This window comes from Amphiura filiformis, chromosome 6 (assembly GCF_039555335.1).
Source record: "Amphiura filiformis chromosome 6, Afil_fr2py, whole genome shotgun sequence".
NCBI lineage: Eukaryota > Metazoa > Echinodermata > Ophiuroidea > Amphilepidida > Amphiuridae > Amphiura > Amphiura filiformis.
The window spans coordinates 59,932,726-59,944,303 of record NC_092633.1 but is presented as its reverse complement, the minus strand read 5'-3'; the positions used below and the strand labels follow the sequence as shown (position 1 = coordinate 59,944,303).

At 35.2% G+C, this 11,578-nt stretch overlaps 1 protein-coding gene across 6 annotated transcripts in view; it reads right to left on the bottom strand.

The window, feature by feature from the left end:
* Positions 1–220: 220 nt before the first annotated feature.
* Positions 221–11,578, bottom strand: part of LOC140155734 (dual specificity calcium/calmodulin-dependent 3',5'-cyclic nucleotide phosphodiesterase 1A-like) — a 399,762-nt gene continuing 388,404 nt past the window's right edge. For 5 of the 6 annotated variants that reach the window (XM_072178672.1, XM_072178674.1, XM_072178676.1 and 2 more), the window contains 4 exons: positions 10,609–10,796; positions 9,109–9,141; positions 6,568–6,721; positions 221–5,005 (listed from right to left, as the gene is read on the bottom strand). In XM_072178672.1, coding sequence (XP_072034773.1) covers positions 4,740–5,005; positions 6,568–6,721; positions 9,109–9,141; positions 10,609–10,796 — 641 coding nt within the window. In that variant the 3' untranslated portion in view covers positions 221–4,739. The remainder of the gene's footprint in view (positions 5,006–6,567; positions 6,722–9,108; positions 9,142–10,608; positions 10,797–11,578) is intronic. The other variant, XM_072178673.1, reaches the window with a different exon arrangement.

The window sequence follows — 11,578 nt, the reverse complement described above, 5'->3', positions numbered from 1 at the left end:
TAAATTTGATCACAAAAGGCTTAGTTGTAGGAAGAACATTCGGTATTCACTAAATATAGGAAATACAGTAATGGTATTACGTTACGTGTATATCAAATGCTAATCACCTAGGCCTATAGGCCGGACACAGAGCTTATAACTCATGCCACCTCCCAGGAACTTTATGTGCCCCTAGTATAATACTCATACAGACCATGGAGGTACTACCTCCATGTACAGACTGTCATAATTGAGATATTCCAGTTGAAACCCATACACACCCTATCATAAATTAGTGGATGTAAATGACCGTAATATCCCACACAGTGGGTGTAGATGAGGTTACCCGTTATAACTGGTTAAGTTATTCATCCCCCAACATAGTTAGGTCCTGCCCCTGGGCTTTAAGACAAAAAAGCGGAGTGCGATTCAGTCGCATATCTATTTAGATATAACGCTCTTAGCATTTACTACAGGGTATATACTAGTAGTATGCAAGTGGTAGCATTTTAGTAACAAACTATAGCTTTACATGTACTTTGAAAGCAAGAATGAATATCTGGAAAAAAGTACTTTTTAAGAAATGATTGGCTACGTAATCACCCGATTAATCATTATTCCAATCACTAAGCTTCCTTTTACTATCTATTTTTCATATAAAGCCTAAATATTTATAGCTAAAATTTATAGTACTACAAAGAAAAAGACCCGTAATTGAACATTGGCAAGATCAAAGGTATCCAACCATCTATCTATCAAAAGTATAGCTGAAGTAATGGTTATACGACTAAGCCTGGTCACCACATGCACAGAGAACAGATAAATGCACCACATCACGTCCATTTTCTTGTTGTCTTAAATTTTAAGCATCAAACCAACCATTTCACCAATTCCAACGATTTCCATTTCCCACTTCATAATAAGGCTGATGGTAGATATTAAATTGGCGTACCATTGAACTTATTTCATTCATATGCTGACAAATTTATCGACAAATGGATCTAATAAATTTCAACCTGCTTACGTTGGGTTTTAGACATGATTTCAGTAGTTTTAAATGAGTTGCTCTCACTCACTGCGTAAATATACACTCCTTATTAGACTATGTGTTACGTTTTAGTCCGACGAGTTGGACTTGTTTTTCCTTGTTATTAAACCATCTACTGATGTTCCGTTGCCCACCAACGTATCTAAGTACGTGTTGAAGGGAAATAAAGACATGTTCCGTTGTTCCCTAACGGGCGGCACAGTTAGTGGTCTTCCTCAATCAATCTTTCTTGTAGTGAACGATCAGAGTCTGAGTAGATGGTCTGGTATTAAACTAAGATAAAACTGGTCCTAATCGTCGGATTAGTACGTTCGCAAAACCATTAAAACATTCTACGTACATCAACAAAATAATCAAAACGTGCTCTAGCAAAAAAAATATGCTTGGACATTTGTCCCTAGTTATGACCTTACATATATATATTTCCCACCAAGTTTTGCGAACAAATCTATTAATCGTTTAAAGGTACCGCACTATACAATTTTGCATATCACTCATAAAGCCATTGGAATATATTCGGGCAACTTTCCGTTGCAACAGACTAATTTTCCGGCAACGTCTTCTGCAGCGGTTAAACATTTCAGCAGTGTCAAGAAAACAAAGCCTTGAACAAGGCTATTATCATTTGAGCGGGAAATCAAGACCAAGAACTAAAATGGCCGTGGATAACTGAAAATGCAGCGTCTTTCGCTACGGAAAATCGTTCGCAAGAACGTCAGACTACATGTAAATGTATATAACCTGGCCTTTACACAGGTTTCAGACGGGAAGACCACGAAGACAGTCAAAGAAATGATTATATTCAACTAATTTTGGTTCTGGAAGAAACACCCCTTGTTTGTTACAAAATATCTTTATCCATATTTCCTACCAAAAATACCTGTCACGTTAACATGGTTAACCAAACACGATTTTACCCTTTCACAAAATGTAGAGAAAAAACATAACTCTGTATGATTAAAAGCAGTAATAACATGAATGTCGATTTCATTTGGCAAAAATACAATGGACGATATTTCATTCATGCGTTCAATAATCATAGACAACACAGTCACATTACACTTTGCTATAAATATTTAAACCATTGCTACTGATTTCTCATCTTATTGATGTTTTCCATCAGTACGCTATAGATGCCTTAAAAATTGGTTCTATTTTACCAACGTTTGAGCTGAAAAAGCGACAATTACTCATTCAACCATACTGTGGCCAAAATTGCTACCAGCATGACTCTTACCAACTGTCAACATTTGATAACCAATAACACCAGGGGACGGTCACTTTTTAGCCTGCTAGACCGACCAATGTCATCTGATGTAACTGATTCTCCGTCATTATAGCTTTTGGCTGTATGACAAATTGGTAAAGTGGTCATCGCAAATAATTCCTTTAGCTATCAAGAAGAGTTGCATACAATTTAAAGGAACATATAGCGCAATGTATAGTGCAACAATATAATATGGCGGGGAATTTACTTGTGGTCACAGCAGACAAAAATGTTCATTTTGTACAAAAGGAAAATATCATTATTATTTTCGTTTGTTTCTTTTGCTCTTAGAACTACTCGTAGCATTAAAATGCAACTTTAGTTCAAATAGAATCTTGTTTTTGGGCTAGCTTAATTCCAGAAAACAAAATGGAAATAAATTGACTGAATATTTATATATGATACTTCAGTTGTCATTGCGAGTGATTTGTAACCAATTAAATTAATCGTTGTTTACAAAGGAACAGAAAACGACCCAGTCTATTGGTTAAATCGATCTGCGCAAGTGACTGAAGCATATGGTCTTCCAAGCATCTAATATGGAATACCACAAAAATATACATACATATACGGTATTATAGCTCCAGATATGGTCTGAATGATTATGGTCTGAATGAAAAAACTAATTCAGGGTAAAGTGAGATATTTTAAATAGAAAGCTATGAGAGATCACCCGTTTCTCATTATGCTGAACAAAACGATTATGATTTTTATAATATTAATACTACATAATACACAATATATTCTCCGATTTATCAAGGAAATTTCTATTTATGGTAATGTAGTCAATAGACAAAATATGGTTTCTAAAATAACCAATTGCCGTTTACGTAATTACTTGCTAACCTACAGTACTTGCTACTGACAAACAGTCAATCTGTAAATTCTTAATAGAAACCGGTCGTTATAAAAGACGTCTTTGGTCTAAATAAAAGTGACATCAAGTTTCATAGCAGTCTATTGGTTCGTCCTACAGTAAATTCACGTGTGCGCATGTCCTGAAAGTATCTAATAATTAAGGGAAGTAACCGGCAATATGAAGGCATATAATAGTATAAAAAATGAGCGTTACGATATATAAACACTTGAACTATCCTCTGATATGGAGATGAAAATCTCACTGTCAACAGAAATGTTCACCTCAAGAATCGTTAACACTCTCACACACAAAAGCAATATATAATATATCTAGTATAGACCGTGATATTTCACGGACTTACTGGCCGTCATAAACGTCGTAAGTTGTTAATTTTTGATTCAAAAGTATAGCAATATTCTCAAAAACGTTTAGATAAATAACTTGTCTTTATCCAGTATCTGGATGACTCGCATTCACTTTTATCTATGGAAAATGTATCATAAAAGCTGAATATTTAGTTAAAAACTTCAGACTAAATACCTTGAAACATTATTTGAAAATAAAGACATCTACAATAACCCGATAAAAGAGTTATCTTTTTGTTTTTTTGTTAGGCACCGTAGCCAAGTTTGTTCGATCTTGTGTTTGACCGCCGATGCAGCTTCAATACTTGAACATATCAATAAACTATCAATTATTTAGAATTAATGGTAAGTACACTACATACGTACATTTTTTTTTATCTTTCCTGCAAGTTTTTAGTAACAAGTTTTTTAAGTAACAAAAGACTATAATAAAAGTGTTAATGACATCTACCAGGCTATCACTTCAAAATAAAAAATGAGATCCGGAACCGAAAATGAAATAGAAACGAAAATTAAAAGATAAAAAAGGCTCTAAGATTAAATGTTGTCACAATGAACAATAGTCAATAATTGATATTTCAAAAATGATCGATGGTCATTGATCACCAGATCGAGCAAATATGGCTTCATTACCTTATCTTACTTACACCATTCACAACAAATTGGATAAATTGCAGCCAACTCTTAACTCTTAAGATTTTAGACATCTTACAAAAGTATATTTATCATTTAATGCACAAGTGTTTTAATCATTTTGTTAAAGATAATAATATATCGTAAAAACATTATTTTTGTGAAAGAGACACACATGCTTACTATTACATTGTACATCTCCGACAATACATTATAAAAGATATACGTTTCAAGAATATGATGTAGTATATTCTGAAACATGTAGATACTTGCAGAAGTACCTCTGCTCGGTACCTGATATATAGTATCACCCAGGCTTGAATTAAACTTCTATTTCAGGCTGCAAAAATATGTGAAAACTGTCACTTTAGTTTGATAATTTTCCGGAATGTCACTACATTGACAATTCTCCCCTATAGAAGACTGATGTACATTAATATCGGTAAAGAATATGCAGCGTGTTGAAAATTCTTCCAATACGAAATCCGCATGCAGAATATGCCTCTAAAATATTCCCAGTCTGTGGTAAAATTAGGTTGGAATTCACATTAAATGATGAAGACAATAACGCTTCCATATCCTCAACTTTTAACTTTTGCTCGTTGCATTTAGAGGCGTTGCTGTTGCAGTTTGATTGGCACTATTTATATCTGTTTGTGTAGAGGGTGTGACATCTTCATCGATTCTTAGTTCATTGATCAAGTCGCTACCACCTGTTGCCCCCTGTGTAGCATTTCTTTGTTCATTACTAGCTCCGTCTTGCAGTGTTTTCTGGACTTTGCTACCGGGTCTACTGCTTGTGCCTTCATCCTCCTCGAGCAAGGGACTTTGAAGATTGAGTTGTCCTCTGACCTCTGAAATGAAGACGGATAAACATCAATTGATCAGACATTTTTATTTAATTTATGATAATGGACCATTCCGTGTGGGTACTCCCACTGACGGAATATGTTTTTCAAATGGAATTGACCAAGGTTTTTATTTTGAGACCCAAAGTGTATGGTTTTCCCCATATCTTCCACAACTGGAGGGAGCATTTCAAATTAAGTTATCCAACTGTCTAACCTATTAAAACCGAAAAGATTACCGAATAGGGTGTTAAAACCCATTCTTAAACACTTGAGAGTGTTCTTGCAATCTTATTGGTTCTTACATGTGTGATATTATTAGTTATCCCCTGTTTGTTCATGCAATACGAAAAATATCACTGGTTTTGAGGTCGTATCACACGAGGCCGCATTCAGTAGACATGAATTTAACACAAATAAATAAATAAATAAATAAATAAATAGATAAATAAATAAATAAATGAATAAATAGATAAATAAATAAATAAATAGATAAATAAATAAATAAATAAATAAATAAATAAATAAATAAATAAATAAATAAATAACACCACAATCATAAAAAGATCAAGTTATAGGCCTACTCCAAACTATTCCATGCATGCTTTACAGTTTTCCGTCATGCAACTACCGCCAGGCCATGTAATACAGCGCGCCATTGCCAATGCGCGACGCACACTAAGCACGCGACGCGAGGTAGCGGGTTATTGCCGTCTCTACCGCATACGCAATCAGCACAGTGTACAATACAACGTGAGTATGCAGGCCCGTTAATTGCCGTTACTGATTAAGAGCTGAATAATACGGCTATATATTGTACGGTAATTTATGAACGCTGAACAATACGAAATTATATTATTTGGCTATTAACCAATGAAATGTCGCTATTCATGTCTACTGAATGATAAGACACGATATCACACACTTTAGCGAGTGCTTGTCAACATGATACTCGTACGCGCTGTTTTAGCCAATCGGAGGTGCATAACAACAAGGGGACTGATCGATTCTAAGCTCTAGGTAATTCCTTGTAAAATGTAGGATTTAATTTGATTAAAATTTGATATACTTATAATTAATATATTTATTTGAATTGAAGTGTTTAAGAGTGAGAATAAAGGTATTGTTTTTAGCCGCTGTCGTCTCATATGACACGTGACATCATTATTTTTGGCGTAAAACAACTCGGCTTCGTCTCTTTGTTTTACTTAAAATAATGATGTCACTCCAGCGGCTGAAACAATACCTTCATTCTCTAATTCTTCCTCCTTGAAAGTCATGTCAAGAGTAAAATGGGACGGCAAAGAGTAAAGCGTCCTTAAAATGACTAACAATAGGAAAAATTTACAAATTTTCCCCTCACACTAAAATACTGGCTATGCAACTGATGGCTACCAATATTATCGATTCAGTTGGAAAATATAACAGGTGCTGGATTGACGGCTTCAAACGTATGTATCTATAATACCAGGGGCAAGTACATGACCAAGTCGGGGAATGAGTAATTCAATTTACTTCGTACATTCTAATATCGTTGACCTATATGCTAGCAATGAAAACATTTGTACCTGTTGCTGCCACTTGCTTCCACTTCCCTTTGTTATATTTCAGCGTATCAATCCATACTCGTGGACACCGAATAGGAATTTGTGGAGTCCTCGTCAGACTAATACGTGCTGGACTAGAAGGAGGCCGATCTGGGAGTGACGTAGCTTTGTTACCCTGAATAAAAAAGAAGTGGCAGAGATAGAGTTACTGGATACATTTATTAAAGGAAATAATATATTACTTCATTAGGTATAACATCTCACTCTAGAAGACCTTTTTGGCTGCTTAAGAAAGCTGCTTTAAGTTATAGTTGCTTTCAATTAATATATCTATACAACACTGCAGTCCATTTGTGTTTGAGCCATGTTGATATCCTTCAGGTAAAGTAGTCCAGGTGCGTTCAGTATTGAAAGAGAGCAGGACAACAATGTTGCATTTTCAGTTCGTAAGCAGTCAGTAACATCAAATTTATTACTCCGTATTAAAATATGAGTACTGGCCATGGTTGCTACCATTACTGTTTGTAGATAGAAACTCGAGGAAGTTATGGGTGATTTTACATACTTTTTATTCGATGTTACTGACTATTACGCTATTTAATTTTTTTCAATATCTAAAATGCCTTTTTCCACAGAATGTTCTGCTCTGCATTATCGCTCTCCCTTGGTTATTTTTATGGTTGTTTATTTCTTTGTTTATTTTTAAATTGATTTCGTTACTTATTGTTTTCATTATTTTGGTTTTGTGTGTGCTTATCATGAAATCTCAACGATGTTAATCATCGTGTAAATATCGTCTCATTGAATAAATCGCTTTTATATACAAAAATATGTTCTAACATATTTAGCAACCAAGACTGATTTGTCACAAATATATCAAACTCAATAACGTGCAGAACAAGTGCGGCAATGTGTGTGAGACTTGTATTCTTTGGTGCAATAAGGATAGGTCATTGCATTGTGACATGATATAGATGAGTTGACCTTTGATGTTTACATTCAGGGCGCCCTCTGTTGTTTTACACAAAATAATACAACGATGTTTATGGCAGGTCACAAAAGTTTTTCAAAACATAACATAACATATAGCTTGTGACACCAGTAAGCAATTTTGATAACATTAATTTTGGTATCATTGCTTTAAAACCAAGCTAATGCAAAAATAAACTTCCTCGATCGATATAGTATAGGTTCTTTTGCCCTGTTTTTTTTTTAAATCTCAGACCAACAGATTGAGAGCTCATGTGAACTCATGTGAACTCATCTATAGCTACAATATGTTTGATTGAATTCCATATCTACCCGATTCACCACTTCACAGTTATTTTAACTTATTCATGGTGGACATGGTGATCAGCCTATCGAGAAGCAAGTTTTGCCATCTAGAACGATTTTGCTTATAAATTTTGCAAATGGTAAATGTGCATCTATTATCAGGCAGCAAATTCGGAAACCTTAACATACGAGGGTCTTTCGAAAAGTTTTGCCTCTACACCCAAAGCTCTATACTTTTGTGGGCAGAACAATGAATGCATTTGTTACGAACGCGAGCAGTGATACCCCTGTAATAATTAACATTAATGGATTGCTTTCAATGTTTAATGAAAATATGTATTATGATATCAAATTGACCTACATATTGTTAATTCGTGGAGTAAAGACAAAATAGTTTGTACATGCATTCACTGCGTGCGTATTTTAAATACTGACAAACTGACATCAATGGATGTCGATGATCAGCCTGTATCCAGAGTGCAATTATTGCAGCTATGTAAAGGTTTCTTCGTGCTATTACTATTCTATACATGTAATGCAACTATATACTGGCAATTTGTAAAACAATAAAAATATATCACATGATATAGCCCAGTCTCAGTGATTGTTCACTTCGTATGGAACGGCAATATTAAAATTATGAATGTTTTATGATGGTAGATTGAACACCTGGATTTACATCCGGCACGATTTTTATGCGAATTATTTCAGTTAAATATTATATTTTGATATGATAAGACTAGGTCTTGCTAAAACATTATATAAAATGTGATTAAATTGTTAGAATGACAGATAGGGCAATATGATAACTACATTGTTTCTATGTGTGTATGTGATTCAATAAAACAAAAAATTGAATTTGCCACAAAAACAACGTGTAATGTGCCGAATTAGTAACATGCATCGAGAAAAAAAATCGAGTTTCTTATTAATTTAGTGAAATACAATACGGTCATTGATTTTGATAACAGTTGTTATCGTCCAACGATGACGAGTTTTAGATTCTCACAATTAAAAAACAAAAAGGTGAAACAAAACGTTGAAAGTATAAAAGGAAAAATAAGCAATTACGTAATCTACAGATAATTCAATCGATCTCAAAAAATACATGTAACACCTACAGCGATTTAGACATGGACTTTTAAATTTGTCCAATACACGCAGGATCAACACGGGCAAAACAACTTTTACATCCCAAGTCATTCTGACTTGTACAAATATATTATCAAAATAACATGTTTTTGTCAACTAACGAAACTGACATAATGTCAAAAATGTACACATTACCGCTTTCCCCATCAAATAGGAATAAGTGGTGTCCTGGAATCACCATGTAAAGTAGAAAAGAATGCATTTGAATAGGCGAGTAAGTATGGATGCCACAATTACCAGAGACACCGTCTATAACCTATTGCAGAAGAAATATCTCTGTTGGATTTATTGAAAAAGGTTTGATTCAAACCACTTTTAGTTATAACGCAATTACGAAGTTAGCCTGTATCGTTGGTGTGTGTTGGTAAGGCTATAGAGACACCATGAGTAAAATAATAAATATAATTAAAACGAAAATGTCCCATTCGTTAGGGGGGTACTACACCCTGTGGTAAATTTGTGACTATTTTTGCATTTTTTTCAAAAAATAATAACACACTGTTAACAAAAGTTATGTATATTATTGGGGCAAGGAATCCAATTACTACACTGAAATTTCAGTGATTCAAGACAAGCGGTTCAGTATATATGATAGGAAATGAGGTACATCCTCGCGGTACCTTATTTCTGATCATAAATAATGAACCGATTGTCTTGGGTCACTGAAATTCCAGTGTAGTAATTGGATTCCTTGCCCCTATAATATACATAACTTTTGTTACCACTGTGTTATTAGTTTTTGAGAAAAATGCAAAAATAGACACAAATTTATCGAGGGGTGTAGTACCCTTAAGGCCAATTAGAAAGGAACAAAGAATAAGGCATCACGTACAGATGGGGCCTATCGCGCTATCGGTGCCCCTATAGGTAGCTATCGTTTTTCATTTAAATGAACAGCGATAGCACTATATATGCACATGTTAATTATTATGCTTAATGCAACGTACTCCAGGGTACGATAGAAAGATTCATTGAGGCAATGGCGCTATATGGCCAAACTAAACGTAAGGTCAGCAAGTGACATCACAATTAAGGCCACCTGTGTCTCATTTATAGGTTAATGAACGCGTATTACTTGTTGTGAGAGAAATTAGACAAAAATAATGCACACGCGCTGATGTTGATGCGTCTAATGCACGAGAAGAAAAAACACGTGATTTTTGCTGTTTTTTCAACAAAATTATCACTTGGAAAACAGAACCAAATATAAATGCATCAACCCGCCCAAAAATGAATCAAGCCTACGCGACGCGAACGCGTGTGCAAGCACTGCGCGTAGTACGCGGAGTGCACAATATACAAAATCAATGCATGGTTTGGATTTTTTTCTAACGATTGCTCAGATTGGTTCGCGCTATCTAAGAGTGTATGAAATCGCAATTCAAAACGCAAACAGAAGTATTTGTAGGTTCTTAGTAAGAATTGTTTTGTGTTTGCACCCACTATAAATAGTAATCACATGGTATCAAAAATAGGATGCTTGTTACTCTGCCTCATGGAGTACAACATATTACGTTAATATAGAGTGGCCTCCCGGATTCCGTTTTTAGAGACTAATTGATACAATTAATTAGGACATGAGGTACTAGTTGGCCATTTAAAATCATGTGGAACATCTGACATTGTTGTATTTACCTCATACGCTGGGACACTGGCAGTCCTTGGTGTGTTTGACATACTGGAAGGTCTGGCTAAAGGAATCGAATTCCGTTTGCTTCCTTTGAATCCGTCTGAAGAATCTTGTGGTGGAAGCTCCTTTAGAATCTTATCTACCATATCACAGCAAACTACCATGCTTGGCTCAACGATGAAGTCAATGAAGCCTGAAATAAATAGAAGTAAGGTAACATTCAGTTAACAAACCGTTCGCTTGTTTTTAATCTAATATTTTAATCTTAAGATAACCTACCGAAGCCTTGAGATATGTTTTCATTACTTTTTGGGAGAGCGTTGCTGCTTTGTTCGGTTTCTGCCTCTGGTGTTTTAGATCCCTGGTTAGATTTCCTGAGGGGCGGTAGGTATATGAGCCATGAGAGGATTTCGTCATTTGGAGGGAAAGTTAAGCCGTCCGTCCCGTGTACAGAATAGACGTAGCTTGCAGTCAGTTTTAAGAAGAGTAGTTCTTAACCCGTCCAACGGATATAGGCTGGACCCAACGTGCAATGGAACGGTAATAATGCACATACAGTGTGTCCCTTTCCACGGATTCAAATATCAATTGATGATCTGTATTCGGAGTGCTAATCACTGCGCATAATCAGCGTACGAGGCATCTATTGTCATTGATAGATATAGACTCCGTGGAACGGATTGAAACTGAGGTAGTTTTGTAAAATTCTTTTATTTGAGCGGTCAATTGTCAAAATTCAAAAGTATGTGATAGCTGGTAAATTCCTCAACCGCATCAGTTATGTTTGGTTAATGCGTTAAAATACCCAAAAATTCAGTTTCCGACGACAGTTCTTTCAGGGACACCCAGTATATCGACGTGTTGCCTTTTATACGTGATATCCTAATAATCAGTTTGGTAAAACGTGAAGTTTGCAACACGCTAAAAGGTTTAAACCATCCTGGCAAGTATTATGATATAACGACCCGATTCTTC